Source organism: Anas acuta, chromosome 2, assembly GCF_963932015.1.
Source record: "Anas acuta chromosome 2, bAnaAcu1.1, whole genome shotgun sequence".
Classification (NCBI taxonomy): domain Eukaryota; kingdom Metazoa; phylum Chordata; class Aves; order Anseriformes; family Anatidae; genus Anas; species Anas acuta.
In genome coordinates, this window is record NC_088980.1 from 3,257,785 (window position 1) to 3,280,567 (window position 22,783).

Genomic DNA, 22,783 nt, shown 5'->3' on the forward strand with positions numbered 1-22,783 from the left:
TTTTTTTTTTAAAGAAAATCTAGGAACTGTGTAATCTTGTGTGTTACTTGAAGGGCCAATCTATATTAGTAATTTGAATTAGTCTTTTTTGAATGTGGGTGATCAAAACTATGCACAGTCTGCCGGATGAGATCTCACCAGCAACTGTACAATGGCATTAAACTTTCTAGATATCTTCTGGAAATATTTTACTTCATATGTCCTATGTCAAGGGGTAGACTTGGTGATGATCTTAGACCCTTTCCATGTCTGCATGCTGTGATTTTCTAAGTAGGGGCAGAAGAGCAGAGGAGATTTAAGACACCACTGTATGCTCTTGACTTCTTGGAGTAACAAATCTCTCTCTCCCCCCGCCCCCCTCCTTTTTTTTTTTTTTTTTCCCCCTTCCAGAAAAGCCTAATTACTTTGTCAAGGAACTTTCAGATCTGAAAGTTGATGAAAGTGGAACCGCAGTTTTTACGTGCCAGAGTGAGAAAACTGCATCCTCTGTGGTCTGGAGGAAAGGCATAGCTGAACTCAGGGCTAGCAAGAAATATGAGATCACGCAGAAAGGACAAGTCCTGCAGCTGACCATAAATAATTTGGAGAAAAGTGATAGTGACACGTATACCTGTGACATTGGTGATGCCCAGTCCAGAGCCAAGCTAGTTGTGCAAGGTACGCATGAGAGGAATAAGACTGTACATCCTGTTTCTCCAACAGCAAACGTTATTTTGGTGGAATTTGTACGTTTATGGCAAATCTCTGGGATTGCAGTTGTCTGGCCTAATTAGAGGCTCTGTGCATGTGTGCAGGGGGCCAACTGACCTGAAAGGAAAGGCTGTATGAACTAGAGCAGTGGTATTGGGTGGCTACATGTCCAGATGTTTAAGTGCTGTCATCCGTGCACAGGCAGATCTATTTCTCAGCATATAGATAGCAGATTTGATTTCTGGTTCTGATACTTGATATATGTAGACTGCACAGGCCATGTAGACAAAAATCTAGCAACACGGAACTGGACATGCAGAACAATTTATTGATTTGAAGTATTTACCTCTGGAGCCCTTTAGGAATGATTTAGAAACCAAAATGCTGATGTGAGGAGGGGCTGATGAACCTGAATTCAGTGTGAGGTTTCTAGCACTGACTTTTCTGAGTTAAAAATAGTTCTCTGTCAAAAAGCTCAAGATAAAAGTAAAGTTCCCTGATGCTGCATTCCAGGTAGTTCTGTTAGGAGAAACTTCATAACATTGGATTTGCTTTGTGCTGGCTACTTGTTCTGCTATATGTGTTCTGGTATTTTGAAGTTGTCTTCATCCTATTTTGGTGTGTGTCCTGTATATATTATCTTCCTGTGAATTATTTTTGTGTTCAGTTACAGGGGAGTTATGTTTCAGTCTTCTGTATCATGAATGTATTTCCTTCTTGAAATACTCATGTGGGAAATCCATAACCATAACCCATAAGTTTTTTCATGCTAGGAGTGGAAGATTCCAGTAATTGATGTATCTGTGTTCCTTTCAGGCCAGAAAGTGCTAATAACAGAAGACCTGGAAGATGTCACTGTGTTAGAAGGAGAATCTGCCATGTTCAAATGCAGAATCTCTCCTGTAGACTATAGCAAAGTGCAGTGGTTTTTGGATAAAACCCCACTCCATACCAATGAACTTAATGACATCCAGTCTCAGCCTGGTGGATATCACTTGCTAACACTGAAAAAGCTTTCACTGAAGGACTCGGGGGTCATTACATTTGAAGCTGGTGATAAGAAAACATCTGCCAGTTTGGTTGTTAAAGGTAATTCAAGCATAAAAACTGCAGGAGATAAGCAAATGCATAAAAATTCCTACAGGATAATGTGGACAGGTGAAAAAAAGGCAACAAATTTGGCCCCAGCATACATATATCTGTATATATTCAAGAATATCATTAACTATATGATGAAGCTAGGGGTGGGGAATTAACTCTTTGCATTCCTGGAGAGCTGTCAATTTATTGGACATTAGATGGGAATGTTATACTGTAATGATAGTACATTGGGTATCCTGTCCAGTTTTCCTTCAGCCAACCTGGAAGGGTGGCAACGTAATGATGAGTGAGAAGAAATAGATTAGTTCAAGGAAAAAGAAAAAAAGAAAAAAGAACAACTGATATGTTTTTAATTTATGTTCCATTATTTGAAAGGTGAATTACATGTGTTGTCTGCTCTTCATTGTTGACAATGTTTTCTCCAGAAATGTTGAACTAGGCCAAAACCTGCAATGTTAGTCTACTTTTATAGTGAGGGAATAAGATGAATGCCTCACAATCTGAGAGTGTAGGTTTAAACAAATTTTGTTTCCTTATGGGAAATATAAATATTTATTATTATACAGAGATGTGAAACAGTCTGTGTTGTGTCAGATTGTATTCGCGTTCTTTTCAGAATCATCATGTTTCTTGCAAGATTTTTTTTATTTGAAAATTTGCCCCAGTTGGCAAATTTTGACATGCCACAGAACTTCAAATAGATTTTTCTGAAGTCAAATGAAAGATCCTATTTACAAAAGGCTTACTCCTTTTGGTAACACCAGTACAGGATGCTGTAATGCTGACGAGAATAGTTTTTGGTTTTCTGATGAGTTGGATTTTTATGTATTAAAAATAATAATAATAATAATAATAATAATAATAATAATAATAATAATAATAATAATAATAATAAAAAGCCAGAAGTGCTGGGGGGTAAGATCTACCTTGACTTTTTCTATCAAGCTTCTATAAGCCATATAGAGAGACAAGCACTTCCAGAGAGCAGTTCATCTCCTCTGTCCTAATGACATATTTTGGAAGTAAATATCTGTTCCTTGGAGGAGCATGTTATCTTCCACTGATAATAGAAACATTCTACATGAGCAGTCAAGGATATCTGCCTAGTTTTTAGATGACCTCATGCCAATGAGGTGAGCCCTGCTGTATATAACTGGCTTTGAGAAATCAGTATTGCACCTCCCTTCATCTAGAATTAACTTCCAGCATTCGGTTAGAAGGTTCAAACTAATAAACCCACATTGAAAAGTGTTTAGGAATAGTGCCTCCATTTTGCTCATATTTAATGAGATTGGAGAGATCTTTTTCATGTTCTTCTACAGGCATTTTCTTCTCAGTTTCTTCCAGGTGGCATTAGGTATTTACTAAACCACATTTTATGGCATGACTGATGCCTTCCCAAGGGCTTTGTAGTCCTGCACACCAAATTATTCATTACTAACCCTGATCTGTAGTTTTGACACAAGTGATCTTGGACATAAGTCTTACAGATTACTTGTGAAAATCTGCACCTCTTCTGAAAATCTCAGACCATTTTTATGTGATTCTAGAAAAGCCCTGCATCTTCACAAAGGAGCTGGTTGATACTGAAGTCACTGAGGGAGAGGATGTGATTCTCCACTGTGAAATCTCCAAATCAGACAGCCCTGTAAAGTGGTGCAAAGACGGGAAGAGCCTTAGGAATTCTTCTAAGTATAACATCAGCCGGTCGGGATTTGAAGCCAAGCTGGTCATTCACAGGGCAGAAGAAAGAGACAGTGGCAGATATGAGTGTGAGGCTGGAGCAGCTAAAAGTAGTGCGGTTATTACTGTCAAGGGTAAGAACGTTTGGAGTGATGGTTTGGGTCCTACCTTGGTCTATATTCTATATATGTGAAGCTATACTGAAAAGGAACCTCGTGTCTTTGCACCACAGTGCAGGAAAGGTCCTAATTAAGTCATCCAGGGCAGCATCCAGAGAGGTGGCAGAATGTGAGACAGGAAAATCCTTCATCTTACCTGATTTGGGCTCTGTGGAAGTGTCTCATCTTTCTAGAGCAGTCAGCAATGGGTCAACAGAAAACAGTCTCTGTAGAATATCCACTCAGTCCAAGAGATAATTCAGAGAAAAAAATAGTCACCTTTGAAGCTGTCTCCAATTCTGTCTCTCTCCAAGAAGAAATTAATGCACCCACATTTGTCTAGATAATTGCTTTAGGTAGCTAATTTTTTGAGAGTAGCACATCCAAAGCATTTATTCCAAAGAACATTGTCAGGCAGGAGGCGATAACTGAAGGGTTGTATTGTCTGAGCTGCAACAAATAAATGTTCTTTTCTTAGACACATGAGATTTTAGTGTATTTCCTGAGCATTTTAGGAAAGCACCAAGTATATTAGGCAGAGCAGTGGGTATGAACTGTATGAACTGGGTCAGAACTAGGCTTACCTGCTATTCATGTTACAAACCCTCCCATCATTATTCCTCCAGCTTCTTGTGAGTCACTTCCCCAGCCTGAGGAGGAGCTGAGTTCCTGAGAGCAAGTCTGCTCGTTCACACGAGCAGGTTTCAGCAGGCTGTTAATGCCTCACCAGTGGATATCCTGCACGCAGTTATTCCCAAAACACTCCGGAAAGGCTGTTCAAAAGCTACATCCGTATCAGAGAAGTCAATGTGAACAAAAAGGCTTTGTATCATTGGAATAGTCGACCTGAAGCTCAGAGCACAATGAGGGAAGGCAAGCTGCTCACCCAGAGCACAGAGAAACAAACCAGTTTAAGGCTGAGGTCTGCCGTGCAAGGAAAGAGAACAGCTGAGTGATGTTAGGAAGGTGATAGCAGAAAGTTACTGGCCAGATTTTTTACAACTTTCCTTAGCTTTCCCAATACACATTACACAAAAAGAAGGACCTGCGTTGACTCCAGTAGGACCTGGATCTTACCCATGATGAAGAGGAATTTTTTTGTTAGATAAAAAATAAACAAGCATTCATATCGACTGTTACACAACTGCTCCATTTGTCCTTTCACCCAGAAGGGTGTGGATGGATGCAGCATTTAAAAACATGTATTCAGATCACTAGTAGATGCAGAGGAATCAAGTCATAAGGATGCCTACAACAAATTGTAGTGTTGTAACATTCCTTTACCTAATAAGTCACATCAGAATAGCAGAATACAAAAATAGCAGAGAAATTCAATATTCATGTGATACTGTAAGTATCCACAAATTAAAGATGAAAAGAGAAGAGAAGAATAGGCTGTAAGTTTTCAACAGCCACAGGACAAACACATCATGAATTGGTAGCTGGCCTCCATATTCATAAAAACACATTATTAGACCTTTTTTCCTCCCTCCTTTTCCTCAAGAAGTGCTGTCTCTACAGTAGTTCACTTTAAAGTCCTGAGTCCCAGGCTGTGATAGAGCCTGCATAGGAATCTCCCCAGGGACCCTTTTGTGTCCAGCATGTCCTGTGTTTCTTCTGTGCTGTTTTTAAGTCCGCATTCATGTCTGATAAAAATCTGTCTTGGTTTCTTATAATAAGAAATCAACACTGCTAGTCATGATAAAAGGTGCCTTGTCATTTATTTGTGTTTTCTGTGCATATGTATGAGGTGACCTCAGTTACATTTTTTTTTTATTTTTTTTTTTTTGTGCCAGTGATTGAGCTTTGACTACCAGTCCGCAATGTAGCTCCGTGTCTGCCATCCCTGACTGACTTCTTGCACCACCAAGATTTTGGCTAAGTTGCACTGGTGGAACTGGCTTCTGTTTGTGTATTCTGTGCCACGTATCTTGCTGTCACCCCAAAATAGCACAGGGAAGCTGAAGTAGGACATTTCCACTCACAGCTAGGCCTTTACAGTGCCCCTGCGCTACTTTACATAATTTTGGTGCCCTCTTTACTACTGAGGGGACAGGACAGAAAAATTCAAATAACTGAGCAGCAGGCTATTGCTAAAGACCTTTTAAGACTGAAATTGCATGCTAATGCCTGAAGTACTGAAACCAACTGTACACTCTTGGAGTCATTAGTAGTAGTGGCAGCATCTGCTGCTTTTGTTAATAACAACAATAAGAGCAAAGTCTTTAAATAGTACAAATAGTGGTTAAAAGATAAAAAGCATACAGTCCTGAATATTTTTGAGACTTCTCTATAAAGTTTGGCAGCCAGATGTGATTTGTAAGAATCTGTTCACTTTGTTTGCTAGTGTATTTTCATTCCTGTGGTTTTCTACCTGAATAAAAAGAAAATATATATATATATATATATATATATATATATATATAAAAACAGAAAAGAAAAAGTGATTTTCAAGCTTGTGCATTTCCTTAAACATGTGCAATGTTCTTTTCCAGAAGTACCAGTTCTCTTCAAGAAAGAGCTTCGAAATGAAGAAGCTAAAGAAGGAAAGCAAGTCAAACTGACCTGTGAGCTCAGCAAACCCGATACCCCAGTGAAATGGATGAAAGGAGACACTGTTCTTTATGCCAGTGAGAAGTATGAATTTAAGCAGCATGGCACTGTGGCAGAGCTCATTATTCGAGATGTCAAAGCGATAGACTCTGGGGACTACACCTGTACCGCTGGGGAACTGAAGACCACTGCTCAGGTGAAAGTAAATGGTAGGCAAGGTTGGATGCATTGCAGCACTTTTTTAATGCATTTCTTTATAGCATTACAGGCTTTTTCTACAAAACAAACAAAACCACAGCACTTCTTTTTGTAGTAGTATCATCTACAAATTCATGCTTAAAATTTAATGGCAATATTGCATACCTGTATGTACCTGTACATACATCATTCATGTAATTTTATGTTATGCATGTGGGAGTTTAAATCTGTAACTTCCCACTGAGCCTGAAATAAGTACAGGGGGTTTGTTTCCTGTACCCTATGTGCCAGAGTTCCTGACCTGTTAGCTATTTTACATGGTTGTGATTAAGACCGGAGTTAGAGTTTGAGACCAGCAGCATAAGAGCATGGGAAGAATGTGAAAATGTAACGTGTAAGAGCAGACAGGAATGCACAGCAGTCAGGCCTGGTCCCTAGCAAATTGCTATCACGGGGCACTTGTACAGCAAGACAAGGGGGCTTGTCTTGATCCCTGGTTCTGTATTCTAGCTGTGCCTGTCCTTTTTAAACAACCCCTGGAGAACAAGGAAATGGAAGAGGGGAAATCTGTCTCTTTGCGCTGTGAACTCACAAAAGCTGATGCCACTGTGGTGTGGAAGAAGGGAGAAGCCACACTCCAGGCAAGTGCCAAATATGAAATGAAGCAGAAGGGAACAGTGGCAGAGCTGGTGATTCATAATGCAGAGCCAGAAGATGCGGGAAGATACACCTGTGACACTGGAGACCAGCAGACCACAGCCCAAGTCAAAATCCATGGTAGGAATAAGACACCTGCTTGTGACCATTTGTTATTGTTCTTGCCATGGTCCTGCACATTTACAGTGAGTGTTCATGGAAAAAAAGGGATCCATACAAACGAATGGCAGCTCTGGCTGTGTCCATTATGTTATCTGTTTTCTAGGACAATAACTTTATACTAAAACATAACAATCAAATGTCCCTGACCTAATAACAAGGTGCCTTTTCTTGCCTCTGAAATAACCATTCTGCTTTCTTCTTGAGACAGAGGCACTTGCCTGAGCTGTAAGGTAAGAAGGGCCTCAGCCTCATGCTTTATTAAATAACATGCAGTTCTGTTCTGTACTTCTTGAGCAAGTTTTTCATGTATCTGTGACCAACAGCATTCGGGCAGCAGCAGAGTAATTATTTTTATATTTTAATTATTGAAAAATAATTGTGTTTTTTTCCCCTAAAAACTCATGGCATGCTATTATAAGTAGAGTCCTGGAAGTGCAGGTAGGTCAAGGTTTGTTAGCTGTGCCGAGCAAATTTGTTTCAGCCTTTTAAGTCCCATATGGGGTGACCACTTGGTAGTGATGCTCCTGAAGTAAAATGAGAATGCTTCATTCCTCAGCCGTCTCTGCACTCATCGAAGAAGAGCTTAAGAGCCTGGAAGCTCTGGAAGGTGGGACAGCCACCCTGCGCTGCCAGCTGAGCAGAGAGGCCCCCGTGGAATGGAGGAAGGGGCACACTGTTCTCAGGCCGAGTAACAAGTACAGGATGAGACAAGAGGGCACAGTGGCTGAGCTGCTGATCCATGATGTGGACACAAAGGATGCTGGAGACTATACATGTGTAGTGGGAAGCCAAAAAACCACAGCAGCTTTATCAGTGAATGGTAAAAAGTCAGAAATAACCCATGAAACTCTGGAACGTTTCTGTCCATCCCTTCCCTCCTCCTTTCTGTACATTCTCTTTCAGCACCGACCTTTATGTCCTGCATCTGCTTTTGTCATCTTTCCATTTTTTCATGTTGCTGTGTCACTTCTTTCCCCAATTCCTGTCCACGATCTGTTTTCATTATGCCCCATATTGCATGTGTGTTTGTTGTAATGTCTTCTCAGAGACCCTTCTCAAGTGAAGGGTGCTGACATGCATGCATGCTTTCCTGAATTAGTATGGAAAAAGATTCCTTGGGGTTTTCTGTTGAGGAGGATTCATTACTTCTAATGATGAGGATGAGTTTGTCCTTTTTATGTGGGATCCAGATCAAATCTGAGACTGATTTCCACAGAAAGAATTACTAGAAAGTGGGTTTTACCAGCCACAAAAAGGCAGGTTATGATTATGGATAATGGTGTTAGGATAAGTATTTGATCAATCACAATTCAGCCTCTGACCAGAGGTGCTGGGCAGGGCCCTGCGTTGCAACCCCTTGTTCATTCTGCATCTCTCAGCCCTGCCAGTCCGCTTCAAAAAAGAGCTGAAGAATGAGGAAGCCACGGAGAGTGGAACGGCCACGCTGCAGTGCGAGCTGAGCAAGGCAGGCAGCTCGGTCGAGTGGAGGAAGGACGGAAAGGTGCTGAAGCCAAATGGCAAATACAGAATGAGACAGGAAGGCCGCTTTGCTGAGCTGGTAATCCAAGACCTAGACTTGACCGATGCTGGGAGTTACACCTGCGTGTGTGAAGACCAGAAGACTACAGCTACTTTGAGAGTGAATGGTAAACATTCTACCCATGTTTCTCATTAAACCCCAAATTTAGTGTGTCTGACAGTGTTTGCTGGTTGTCTGAAGCTTGGTCGGTATGATTTCGAAGTTTTATGGTAGCTCTGTGGAGCCAGAGTCACCCTAGTAGATAATATTCCCTTGTGCTTTTTGAGCTTTGAGACAGCTCAGCAATGTCCTATATTGTTTTCTCTAATTTATTTCTCTCTGCTCCAGGAGATCTTCCTCCCCCTTACAACTGTATCCACCTAGCAGTAGTACATTTGATTAAATTCACATGCTGTAGTCCAGTAATTCACAGAGAAGTCCAGGTCATTTTGTTATATTTCTGATTCCATCTCTGTTGGTATTGCATCCTTCAGCCTTGCCTATCCTCTTCCAAGAAGAAATGGTGAACAAGGAAGCTACAGAGGGTGAGGCAGTTGCTTTGCACTGTAAACTGAGCAAATCGGCTCCTGTTGAGTGGAGAAAGGGGAATAAAGTCCTCAAACCAAGTGAAAAATACAAAATAGAGCAGGAAGGCCCCTTTGCGGAGCTGATCATCCAGGATTTGGATTTGACAGATGCTGGTGATTACAGCTGTGTGTGTGGAGATCAACAGACTACGGCTGCTTTGACAATAAATGGTAAAAAGAAATTCTCTGCACACATCCTCCCAAGTAAATCTGCATAATTCTGAACTCTTCCTCTTTTTCTCCTGTCACATCTGATCTCTATATACTTTCCATTTCTGTCCCTTGCTGATTTTTTCCTTCTTTTTCTCCTCTGTCTCTTTCTCTCTGCACATCCTTCACCCGATCCCCTCTTGATGTGTTATTTTTCTTCCTCTGTACTATGTTTGAATGACAAGTGTAGTACAAGTCCCAGCTCAACACAATCTCTGAGTCCAGTGTACCTGCTGTTTAAAAATTTTCCCATAGGGATTGTCCTAAAAGTGAGATTAATTTTTACTTTCCTTACTTAGACTGCTACACCTGTTGCTCCTAAGTGGTAAAAGTTTTCAAAAACTTATGATGATAAATAAGGATTCTTACTGAAAAAAAAAATACTCTTTATTATGCTCCTGCTGTTCCCAGGCCTTTTACATTTATATTTATTTATTTATACATACCAATTTTGTTTTAATTCTCCCAGAGCATATCTTGTATATCTGCAGAAAGCCAACAGCATGTTTGCAATTGTTTTACTTAAGGAGCTACATTTACAAAAATACAGACAGTGCTATGATCCAAGCACTTCCATAGAACTGGTGCTTTGCTCCAGGGAAACAAAAAGCTCTGGGCCTCATACTGACGTATGGCCTCCAATTTTATCCCTTTAATTTTGTGATGCATAAAATAAAGGGTAAATGACTTGTCAAGTTTGTAGAGAAACAACACTGCTTTCAAAACAAATTTTAAAATGAGAGGACAAAAAAAAAAAAAAAAAAAAAAAGAGGCAAATTGAAATCTCTTGTGAATTGTTAGAGACTGAACACAATCCTGGAGTGTGAAGAAGGTTTTTTGACTTTAGTGACATGCAGGTTCAGGGAGACAAGGGACAAGAGTCCATGACCTACTGGTCATGGGCCAGGCTTTCTCAGCTTTGATGCTGTGTCTGTATTCCATTTACTCTGCAGTCCTACCCACTCTTTTCACCAAAGAACTGAAAAATGCAGAAGCTACAGAAGGTAAAAGTGTCTCTCTGCGCTGTGAGCTGAACAAGGCTGCTGCTGATGTGGAGTGGAAAAAGGGATTCAAGACTCTCAGATCAAGTGACAAGTATAAAATGAAACGAGAAGGTGTCATTGCTGAGCTTATAATCCAAAATCTAGACACGACGGATGCTGGAAATTATTCCTGCGTGTGTGGAGACCAGCAGACTATGGCAGTTTTAACAGTACATGGTAAAACTAACAAAACAAGACACATCCTAAAATTAACTCTTGTTTTCTCTGTCCGTTTGGGCAGACACTTGGTTATCCTCCTTCCTTCTGCCAGGCCCATACCCACAGCCCACTGATGTCAATGAAGTGTTCCTGTTGACGTCAGCGTGGCTGGTGTGCATGGCACAAGAGGGGTGTCAAAATGCAAGTTCGGAGAAAAGATAGGCAACCAGGATGGCTGCTACCATTTTAGTGAAAGATGATCATTTTGTTTTTCCTTTATCAGACTTTCTGTTATGCTCAAGCCCATTAAAATGGTTTATGACTTAGTGGTGTTAAGGTTTCATCACATTCAGAAAGGTGAGGTAATTCCCTAGAATCTTATTCCCATACTCTATTCCTGGGACAACAAGCTGCTTAAAGCAAGCCCAAACTTTCTAAGTGATGATCAGGCTCATTGTGAACTTTGATTTTTACCGCAACTGACATATTTGAAAGAATATTTCAGTTGAAGTGAAAATGCTTGTTTTCCCATCATGTACTGAAATGAACAATTTCATTTCAAACTGACATTTAGAATGAAACTTCAGTGTTTCATTTTTTTAATGCAGAATGTCTTCTCATTTACTTAAGTTTGTGAAAATGTAGTAAATATCCTCCTTTCACTACACTTTAAAACTTCATGTGAGAAAACCAATTTTTTTCAGAAATTTCAAATTAGTTTTTTTTATTTGAAATTTCACAGAAAAAAAATGGGTTTTCTACTTCTGTTGGTTTGTGACTGAGTACATGTAAAATATCTCTATGGGTTACTGCAAGCAGTAAATCCTTTTGCAGTGATTTCATTCCTCATATTGTTTCACAGACACTATTGACAATTTATGTTCTTGTGTTGATAAACCAAGATAAGAAGAAAAAGGGAAATTAAACATCAGAGTTTAATTTTAACTCTTTGGAGCATTACATCTCACTGCTCGTATTGCTGTCTCTCAGCTTTACCTGCGTTTTTCAAAGAAGGTTTGAAAAACAGAGAAGCCACAGATGGTGCAACAGCCACGCTGCACTGCGAGCTGAGCAAGGTCGGGGTCCCAGTGGAGTGGAAAAAGGGGGACAAGACACTCAAACCAAGCGATAAGTATAGGATGAGACAAGAAGAAACTTCTGCAGAGCTGTTGATCCGAGATCTGGAGGTAGAAGATACTGGAGAATATACATGTGTGTGTGGAGATCAGAAGACCTCAGCTGTCCTGACAGTCCATGGTAAAAATAATAATAATAAAAAAAAAAAGTCAAACAAAACATTCTCCTCTATGATAGCAGAATTTCAGAGATCCCCCCTTTTTCTGACAGATCTCTTCTCACATGTTGATGTTTTGATTCTGCAGCCTTTTCTTGGTTTGCTGCCTGACCGTATTTCATCCTGTCTCCCACTGTTTGTCAGTTAGACACTGATGGCCTTATGGCAGCATAGAGTTGTGAGAGTTTCTTATCTTAGACCCTTCTGCATGTTGTTAGAGTGAAAAGGCAGATGTTTGTAAGGCCAAAAGCATCTAGGCATCTAGCCAATCACTTGTTCTCAGAAGGATTGTCCCGTGTGTCTCACTGATGTCAGTGGATTGAAGGAATGTTCATTAAGGGTGCTGAGCTTGGTTAGCAAGAGATTTTTGTTCTCAATTTGGGAGAGAATGACTATCCTCTTTTGCAGGACCATGATACACTGTGCTGATTAAATGGCACTTTCAAAAAAACAAACAAATGAACAAAACCCACCACCAACAAGCCATTACTCTGAAGGTCCTGATTCAGAGAGAAGTTAGGCAAAATATGTTCCTGTTTCTGCCATGGTGAATAGTGAAAACCTTTGGTTACACCTCCGGCAGCAGCAGTTGACATACAGTTCGAGTAACTGAAAGAAATGTTTTTATTTGAGGTATATCTTAAGGATAAGGTGCTGGACACAAACTCTCTTCTCTCAGATTTCTTAGCACGCTTTTACACACTTTTACCTCTTCTTTCTCCCAGTAAAAGGTAGTTCTGCTCTTGCCTTTCTCTGAGCTGGCACTTTCTTCCTTGTGCAAGTCACTTCCTTTTTGCTATGGTGACACACCACAAGGCAACTTGAAGAGTGCTGCTGAAAAAATACCTGTATTCCTCACATTAGAGCCTTTGTGGCCTTGAAAATTATGGCTTAAAGATGCACTTAAATTTATATTACTTTTTTTTTTTTCTTTTTCTGAACAAGAAACATCAGTTAAGGTGTTAGGAAAGGTGTTTCATGTGAAGATCTGAAGATCTCCAGCTAGCAGTGCTGTCATCAAGGCCTATGACTTTCAATCAGAATTCAAGTCATTAATTTTCAAGACAGATGAATTCAGACTGAAATGGATAGAGAGGGACTACTGGAATCAGCAAGGAAGTGGCAAGTGTACTCCATAAATTAATGTCAGAAATAGGTTATTGTGGCAATTATCCCTGTGAGACCCTGTTTTCTAGTTAGTGCAAGATCACTGCTTACAGAGGCTGCATGTTTTGTTTTCCTGTGATAGTGAAGGGCAGGCCTCAGGACCTAGTCCTAGGTTCCTCAAGGTCCAGTCAGTGGTTTTGATGAACTCTGTTTATATTACATTCCTTAGCTTTGCCTACACTGTTCAAAAAAGAGCTCGCCAATATGGAAGCCACAGAAAGCGGGACAGCTGTTCTGCAGTGTGAGCTAACCAAACCCACTCCGGTGGAGTGGAAGAAAGGGCAAGAGGTGCTCAAGCCTAGTGACAAGCACAAAATGAGGCTGAAGGATACAATTGCTGAGCTGACAATCCATAACCTGGAGGAACAAGATGCGGGAGATTACACGTGTGTGTGCGGAGAGAAGACAACTACTGCATCCCTGACAGTGCATGGTAAAATACATACATTTAATAGGGATTTTTTTGTCATCTGTGCACTCATGTAGGATCACAAACAAGTCTTGATTCCATCTATTTAAATTTTTATGACAGCAGTGTCAACCACTGCAAATATCTTTTACTGAAAGTCTGTCACTTGGGAATGATAAATGGCATCACACAGTCTTTTCTGTCCCTGTTCTATCATGTTAATTGAGTCTGGAAGCAGATAATGATGACCTTGGTCATGAATAGCACTTTCAGTATTTCCATTAATTGATTTCTAGGCTTATCACAGAGATTTCACTTCTTTTTCTTGAATAGAATTGGAAGGTGCTCTGTTATGATAACAGTTGAGAAAGATAGGTGAGGAAGATGCATTGCAGCCTGGAATTCTAATTAACATAGCATTCCTTTTGGTTGTTCATCTGATCTTAAGACAGAGCTGTGCAATTTCATGTAAAGCTTGGGGCCAGCTTTCTGTTGTTTATATCTTAACATGCCTTTAAAACATACATCCCAGTACTGAAGTCATAGTTCTGCAATCCTGATTTCCTGTTCAGTTTATACGTGCTGAAAGGAGCATGTCACAAAGAATAAGGCAGGGATGCCCCTAATATTGTTGTTGTTTGTGTCTTGGGTGCTGTATATTTTAATCAAAACTTTTAGAGATTAAAGGGTTTTAATCCAGTGGAGCAGACAAGATGCAGTATTTCCTCACTTTTAAAGTGCTCTCTCTTCACCTGTGATCTTCAGCCCTTCCTCCGCATTTTAAAAAAGAATTGAAGAATGTGGAAGCCACAGAAAATGGTACAGTCACTTTGTGCTGTGAACTGAACAAGCCTGCAGCTTCTGTGGAATGGAGGAAAGGAGACAGAGTCCTAGAGCCAAATGACAAGTTCTCCATAAGATGTAAGGGCACAATTGCTGAGCTGATGATCCGTGACTTAGATCTGACAGATGCTGGAGATTACACATGCTGTTACGGAGATCAGAAAACTACAGCTGCCATAAAAGTGAATGGTAAAAAACTCATATAACTAATTAAGTAGATTATTTCCGACCAGCTGTTTCTTAAAAACATGATAGGATCAGCCTAGAAATTGCAGACGTATTTCTGAATTTAGCTACGTATGGTTGAACATAGGCATAAAGTCCTGAATGCACTGGTCAACACCAGGCAAAGGTCAGGCGCTTCTTGCAAAAATTTCAGTTATTCATCTAGGTTCCACATCACCTTTTGATGCTCATGTGCAGCAGTAGTTGATAAAAAAAGAAAAGTCATGTATTCTGATGTTGGTTGATAAGACATTACAATCCCAAAGCTGACAGTATTAGAATTTGGTGATGAGTTATCTTTGATAGTTTTCAATGTGGTGTTAAACATTTTTTGAGAATAATTTCACTGTCAAGTTCTGATCATTAGATCAGAACTTGATCTAATTCTAATTCTGATCATGTCAAGTTCTAGATCATTATCTGAGGATAAATCTCATTGAAAACTGAGATTGATGCCTCAGATATGGTTTCATTTATGAACTTTTTCAGTAATGATTTGCACTGTAATAAATCTTAGACACTGCAGTTAGGCTTTCTGTCCCATTGTGCTATCTGTACCCAAAGTAAGGCAGGACTCAGTCTTGCAGAGTCTGAAGAAATCGAGTGGTATGTTTCTGCATTTCATATCATAGACCCTGTCATAATAAAAAGCTCTGCCTTATGAACAAGGTATTCTCCAACTTCCCAGAGTCACCATCATAGGTTTCTCAAAGGGATTATCAGTTCTAGTTTGATTAGGGAAGGTTTTACTTGTCGTATGTGGTCCACAGACCACAGATAAGTAGTCACTTGGATAGCTACTATGGTCATACATTCTTCTCATTTTGAACTCCTCAGCCTTGCCTGCACGCTTCAAGGAAGAGATGAAGAACGAGGAAGCCACAGAAGGTGGAACAGCCACACTACAATGTGAGCTATCTAGGGCTGCCTCTGTGGAGTGGAAAAAGAAACACAAAGTGCTCAAATCAAGTGAAAAATATACTATGAGACAGGAAGGTACCACAGCACAACTACTGATCCATGCTTTAGAAGTCAAGGATGCTGGGGAGTATACCTGTGTCTGTGGAGACGAGAAGACTACTGCAACATTAACAGTGCACGGTAAAAGAAAAACAAAACAAAAACACACAAACCCACAAATTAGAAATTATACTTTTGTGTGGTGTTTCTCCTGTCTTCCTCTGGAAGCCTCAGTACTGACACACACTGAGTTCTTTCTCTAATCTTGACATCATTAATTCTGTCTGTAATGCATTTATTTATTTATTAATTTTTTATTTATTTTCATTTATTGTGATTTTTATCTAATTCTAACTAGAATTATGGTTCCATGATTTTTACTAACATTTTACCCATTTTCTTCTCCCTGCTCTTTTTGGTGCATGGCTGTATTGATTTGTTTCACACTGAAGGCTGAAGCATTCCACATGCTTACATTTTTTGTTCTTGTTTACATACTTTTGACTTGGACCTAGAGAGATGGAGTAGCAGGCAGATTTGTACTTCTTAAAAAAGAGTGATGTTAGATTTCAAGTCACATTAGGATTTCACAGGTTATTATGAATAGTGCAAACAAAACTCAATTTAATGCAACTTTTTTATATAGCTATGACTGACAGTCATGTAGATTTGTATTCTGTTATTGCAGAATACTCAGCATTATGAAATGTGAGTGCTTCACAGTCCCCAGTCAAATTCATCTGTAAACTTTCTTTGAAAGAGGAGAACTTTATTTCCACAAGTAATGTAGGAGAGTAGCAAGTAGTTTCAGCCATTTTTCTCACTTTAAAAATCAGTATGAGTTGATTTCTTTGCTTCAGTGCCCAGACTTTTTCATCTTGATATTTAACTGTAACACAAGGATGGGTTTAATCTTGCACTTACAATTTAGCTGTGAAAAACAAAATTGGAAAGAACATCTACAGGTCATCTAGTCCATCCTTAAGCCTCATGTCATCATCCCTATTTAGCCTGCACTTGAAAACTCTAATGGTGAAGAATCTGCAGTTCCCCTGGGCACTCATTCCACTGCCTAGCTGTCATTACTGATAGAAAGTTCTTCTCAATGCCAACAAAAATCTTTCCTGAGCTGTCTTATATCCTTACTTTTCCCATGTCCTGTGGACAGGGAGAAATATTATTTTCTTTCTGTGACTTTACAGATTTGAAAATTTTTATCATGTCTCCTCCTGTATTCTCTTTTCTGGACTAAGCAACTTCATTCCTTTCACTTTTTCTTCGTAGGTCATGTTTTCTAGATTTCGGCTCATCTTTGTTACTTTCTGGACCATCTTCAGTTAATCCACATCTTTCTAAAACTGTGGTGGCCAAAAGTGGACTAAAGCACTCCATCTGAGGCTTTCCAGACTGGAGTAGAATGGAAGGACTTGATGTGTCTTGCATATGAGACTCCATTTTATACATCCTATTACGATGATTCCTTTATTCAAGAATTGTATTTCTTGACGTGTTTGTGCTGTGATCTCTTGTAACCTCAAACCTCTCTCTGCAGATCTGCTGCCTATTGTTCCCTATCTTGTAGTGGTGTGGCTGATTATTTGCTCCTAAAATCAGTATTTTGCACCTGCTGTTGCTGAACTGCAGCCTATTTTTTTCACCACTGCTTCATGAAGATCTTAATCCTAATCCTGTTTAACAAAGTCCTTCCAGTTTCTCTCCCTTCCCAGCTTGAGATCACCTGCCAAATTAGTAAAACTGCTCTGCATTTTATTGTCTGAGTCACTAATGAAAATGCTGAATGCTACTAGACTCCAGAGTATTGAAGTACTCTGCTCAACTTGTTCTTTCATTGTGACTGTAAATCCTGGTTGATTTTTTTTGACTGGTTTTCAAACTGATAGTGTTTCCTCCTTAGAATTATTTCAGGATAAAAGCTTTAATAAAATCAAGGTGTACAACATATACTGTTTCAATCTGTGAAACTTACTAATTTATCTAAAGAAAAATTACACTGGTCCTCTCCTTCATGAAGAGAATAGCTCTTGGCAAATACGAGTGTATTGCTACAATATTTTTTTTCAGAGAATTGAAGTTAACCTAAAATGTCCATTATTCTTTGGATCCTCTCTCTGCCTCTCCCTGTCCTGTCTTTTTTCAAGACAAGCACTGTGGGTGAAATTCAGCTCACTGAGTAAGACTGGTGAGTATTCCTAAATTATTGTTGTTGCCAATGGAGACCTAGTCAACATAGTCAGAGGAAGCCAGGGAGACATCCAGCTTACCTTGTAGCAGATGTTTACTGATAGATGGATGGCAGATAGATCCACTGGCTCCACTGACTTTGTCCGGATATGTCCGGGGAGCTTAGACTCTTGGTTTACATTGTGAGAATTAAGTGCCTGTATTTTCAGTCTGTGAGACATTTTCCACCTCTGAATTTCTAATTTTCTGTACTTCTGGAACATCTCCCATTCTCTTTGATTTCTCCAGTGCAACTGTTTATGTCTGATACTGGTTCAGCTTGTTCCTTAAGCATTTCAGGACACGTCATCACACCAAGGTGCTTTTGAGAATATCAAGTTTATTTAAATGTTCTCTAATCCGTTTTTTCCCTATCTCAGTCAGAGTTTCTATTACTTTCTTAGCTATCATTAACCTTTAATATTAAAAAAGAAAAAGGAGGTAAACACTTCAGTTTTCTCTGTGTCATCAACTATCAACTTACATTCCTGAAAGAGAGGTAGACCAACTTGTATCTTGTTTTTCTTCCTTCTAATCTACTTACGGAATATCATTGTATTATTTCTGTTTCTTTCTAGTACAAGCTGGCCAGATTTTCTAAGATTTGCATGACAATATTTTGATACAAGAAAGTACCACAAGGCGAGCAGATACCAGTCAGTTGTTGGATACAACTACACAGAATGTGCATCTGTGGTTGGAGACATTTGATATCAGAATCATTTTTCAGCTTACCTTTCAGTCCTTCTTTCATGTTGGTCTCTTTGTCCATGAGGTGCCAGAGCTCAGGAATGGGGAACTACCCTTGACCCTTGTGAGACATGCAGGGAACCTGACCTTTCTTATTTTGCCTCTATATTCTGTAGTATTTCTTTTACAGTGATCTAAACCACCCATATTTTACAGCTCTCCTGAGTTTCAGGACATTGAAGAATTAATGATTTAGGCAGGCTGTCCCTGATGGTACTTGTAGTTGCATAGTCTTTGTAATTATGCCCTTAATATTGTTTTTCCAAGAAGCTTTCTGCTCTCCTAAACCCTGTCCTTTCAATTTGCCTCTACTTGGTCATAATTAACAATTCTTAAATTACTGAAGCTTGCCTTATTTCACACATAATTTCCCTTTTCTTTGCTCCATCATTGCCTGTTCTAAAATCCATGAGCTCCCCTGCTTCATATTGGTGGCTGCCCCATTATCCTCCACGTCTGTATTGCCAAATATTTATTTCTTTATGGTTGGAGTCAGGACTTGGAGATCCTCCTCTTATTTTCTTTCATATATACATTCTTTATCCAAAAGTGGTCCCCACCCCTTTCCAAAGACTTAGTAGGCATCCTCCCATCCTACTACTTCCACAGTATATTTTACCATCACATCACCATCCAATCTTATCCTTTAAATTATTCCATTGATTGTTCCAAAAGAGGTGGGTGTTATGATATTCCTGAACCTCCTGGTGTGATGATCTTACAGAAGATATTCACAATGGAGGCATCCTACTTCTTTTTCCTTTTTATTGTTACCCAAGACCTTTCTATATGTCTGTGATTTTGCCCTTCAGCCTCATTGTAACTTTCAAGCTAAGTCTGTAGGCATCCTTAGTGCATAAACCTTTCCATTTTTTCCTTTAGCTTTTTTTCCTGTTGTTGGTATAACCTCCTATATCGATCTCCCAGGCTGAATTATACTAAGGAAATTATAGTTTTGGCCATACGTGAAATCTTCCCATTCCTGCTGTTTGTGGCTGTAATACAATTTGGTATCTTCCTTCTGTGCAAGGGTTCTCGTGTCAATAATGAAGCATGGACAGATAGCGGTAAACATCAGGTTAATTTTTATTTTTTTGGTGGCCAAATGTTGCATGTCATGAAAATGTTTGCTCCTTTGTTTCTCAGCCCTTCCTGCTCTCTTCAAAGAAGAGTTAAGAAACGAGGAAGCCACTGAGGGTGAAGTAGTCACTCTGCGCTGTGAGCTGACCAAGACTGCTCCAGTGGAATGGAAAAAGGGGCACAGAGTACTCAAACCTAGTGAGAAATACAAAATGAGGCAGAAGGATGCCACTGCAGAACTGGTGATCCATAACCTAGATGAGAGTGATGCTGGTGATTACACCTGCGTGTGTGGGGATAAGCAGTCCACAGCTTCCTTAGCAGTACACGGTAATAACCATTTTCATCTAGATGTCCTCATTATCAAGCTTTTGATTCATTTTTTTTTCCCATGTCCATTGTTTTTTCTGCATTGTTCTTGTCTGACATTGCTTGTCATGGTAATTAATTTGCATTTTATGATCTAAGGGGAAAGCCTACAGCCCATACAAAGTGTCTTCAGGACCTGATCCCTTATGAATCAGAAGAGACCAGGCCCTAAGACACCTCCCCGCTGTTGCTCTAGTTTTTCCCTCTCGCAGCTCTGCTCCTCATCTGGAGGCTGCGTTTGCGGCTCCATTTTAACCTTCTGTCATTGCATCCTCAGCACTGCCTGCACGCATCAAGGAAGGCCTGAAGGATGAGGAAGTAACAGAAGGTCGAACAGCCACTCTGCGCTGCGAGCTGACCAAAGTTGCTCAGGCAGAGTGGAGAAAGGGAAGCACTTTGCTCAAAGCCAGCGACAAATACAAAATGAGACAGGAGGGCACAGTCATGAAGCTGCTTGTCCATGATGTAGAACTGAAAGATGCTGGAGAATACACTTGTGTGTGTGGAGAACAGGAGACAACAGCTGCCTTGATAGTGAATGGTAAAAAACCCTGTATCTGTATATCTGTACCATTGTGTATTTCTTTACCAGCTCATCACTATTTGTTGTGTGCTCACCTGTGGCTGAATTTTTATGAATTTGTAAGCTGTCTTTAAGATCTGGTTGCATCCAGGCTACTTTTCCATCTGTTGGTTTATCTAATGTCCTAGGATTATGAGGAAAGGAACCTCTTTCCGCACTAAAATGTTCTCTGTTTCTGTACCTCCTTGTCCCTCCCATCATCTGTGTGACATGTCATTTTAATGTCCTGTGTCCATTTTGTGACCTTCAGCCCTGCCTGCGCTTTTCAAAGATGAACTGAAGAACCTGCAGGCCATGGAGAGCCAAACAGCCACTCTGCGCTGTGTGCTGACCAAGGCTGCATCTGTCTCATGGAAGAAAGGAAACAAAATACTCAGAGCAAGTGAAAAATACATCATGCGGCAGGATGATGTCCTTGCTGAGCTGGAAATTTGTGAGCTAGATCTTCAGGATACAGGAGATTACACCTGTGTGTGTGGAGACCAACACACCACTGCTTCTCTGACAGTGAATGGTAAATTCATCTTGCAGATGAGTGTCCATTATTTGTTTCTTTGCAGCATCCTGCTGCTGTATGAAGTGTTCACCTCTCAGCTCTAGGCTTTTTCCTAGGAATTAATTTGCATTTGGAAAATTAGAACTTTTTGTTCTGGCCTCTTAATTTTATCTGATATTCCTGAAAAGGAAGCTGAGGAAATGACTATTTCATCTTGCAGACTGATGGCTATGCTGCATATTTAAGGTCACAGTGCCTAGAAAATGATCCTGTTAGACTGAGATGTTCTGCTCCCATGGAGGGTAACTGTGTCGTATGTTCTTTAAGTTGCATTTTGAATCCATCCTTTGATGTACTGTACTTTGGCCTTTCAGCTGAGCACTTCTTTTCTCTCTGTCACTGGTGGATTTAGTTTTCCAGGTCATTGTAGTGGTAACCCCAACAGCTAAAGTATCTGACTTGGACAGATTTAAACTTGAGTTAATAGTTCATTATGCTGATCACAAATGCAGAGGTCTTAGTTTAAATACATTGTCTATTGACTTTCCATTCCCAGCCCTGCCAGTGGTTTTCAAGGAAGAACTCAAAAATGAAGAAGTCTCGGAAGGAGCATCAGTCTCTCTGCATTGTGAATTAAGCAAAGAAGCTCCAGTGCAGTGGAAAATAGGGTCCAAAGTGCTAAAAGCAAGTGACAAATATCAAATGAGTCAGCATGGCACCACTGCTGAGTTGGTCATTCGTGACCTAGATGTAAAAGATGCTGGAGATTACACCTGTGTTTGTGGTGACCAGAAGACAACAGCAACCTTAACAGTTCATGGTAAAAAGTCATTACTAAAATTAATAAATAGCATTATAGATAGTCATCATTCTGAAATTCGGCTATTTCTGACGTGGATCAATAACTTGTCTTGTGTTTGGTTTTGTTTTTTCTTTCTGAGAAAAAAATAGGGCAAATTTTGGGGTCAAATTTGCTTCCCTTTAAAAGGAGAAAGAGATTTTGCTTTCTGTTCAGGATCCCTTTTCTTACATATTTACATTTTCCAGCTTTTTTGCCCCTCACCCCCACAGTTCATTTCAGCCACCTTCAGTCTTTTCCAAAACATGCAGACAGGGGTCTGTCAGGCCCCCTGCTCTACAGAACTGCTCAGAGAAGTGAAGGATGAGGAAACAGAAGGAGAAATCTTGCTGCTGTGTGACCTGGCCACCACTGCTCCTGGGCAGTGGAAGGAAGAGTACCTCATTCTTTTAAGGCATGCAGAAGGAGATAAGAGTTCAGAGTCAGTACCCCTGACCTAGGTTTGAAGGATGCCAGGGTCTGCACTTCTGTGTGGGGATCAGCAGAGTAAGGACTACTTTAATGATAGGGACTAAAAAAAAACAACACAGCAACACAGACATATCAGCAGTTATCCCCTTCTTTATACTAGCTTCCAACAGACCAATACAGAAATACATCCTTGTGTTATGTTAATAATCTCATTGCCTGATATTCAGCTCTCTTGTCCTTAATGACTATCTATTTTAATGGAATAACAGCCCTTGTCTGAGGAACTTAATCTATCACCGATCCAATTCTGTCCCCTCCAGCTTTTTCCAAAAGCTCCTGACTCTTCACCGAGCTTTCCTGAATGATGTACTTTCCT

At 40.0% G+C, this 22,783-nt stretch overlaps 1 protein-coding gene across 27 annotated transcripts in view; it reads left to right on the top strand.

Moving 5' to 3' along the window:
• The window catches only part of OBSCN (obscurin, cytoskeletal calmodulin and titin-interacting RhoGEF), a 188,970-nt gene that overhangs the window by 71,002 nt on the left and 95,185 nt on the right, over positions 1-22,783 (top strand). For 15 of the 27 annotated variants that reach the window (XM_068673255.1, XM_068673234.1, XM_068673235.1 and 12 more), the window contains 17 exons: positions 391-657; positions 1,507-1,779; positions 3,342-3,608; positions 6,128-6,394; positions 6,894-7,160; positions 7,759-8,022; positions 8,582-8,848; positions 9,216-9,479; positions 10,472-10,738; positions 11,711-11,977; positions 13,351-13,614; positions 14,356-14,622; positions 15,496-15,759; positions 19,756-20,019; positions 20,336-20,599; positions 20,892-21,155; positions 21,694-21,957. In XM_068673255.1, the coding sequence (XP_068529356.1) occupies positions 391-657; positions 1,507-1,779; positions 3,342-3,608; positions 6,128-6,394; positions 6,894-7,160; positions 7,759-8,022; positions 8,582-8,848; positions 9,216-9,479; positions 10,472-10,738; positions 11,711-11,977; positions 13,351-13,614; positions 14,356-14,622; positions 15,496-15,759; positions 19,756-20,019; positions 20,336-20,599; positions 20,892-21,155; positions 21,694-21,957 (4,521 nt within the window). The remainder of the gene's footprint in view (positions 1-390; positions 658-1,506; positions 1,780-3,341; positions 3,609-6,127; positions 6,395-6,893; positions 7,161-7,758; positions 8,023-8,581; positions 8,849-9,215; positions 9,480-10,471; positions 10,739-11,710; positions 11,978-13,350; positions 13,615-14,355; positions 14,623-15,495; positions 15,760-19,755; positions 20,020-20,335; positions 20,600-20,891; positions 21,156-21,693; positions 21,958-22,783) is intronic. The other 12 variants (XM_068673236.1, XM_068673244.1, XM_068673251.1 and 9 more) reach the window with 6 other exon arrangements.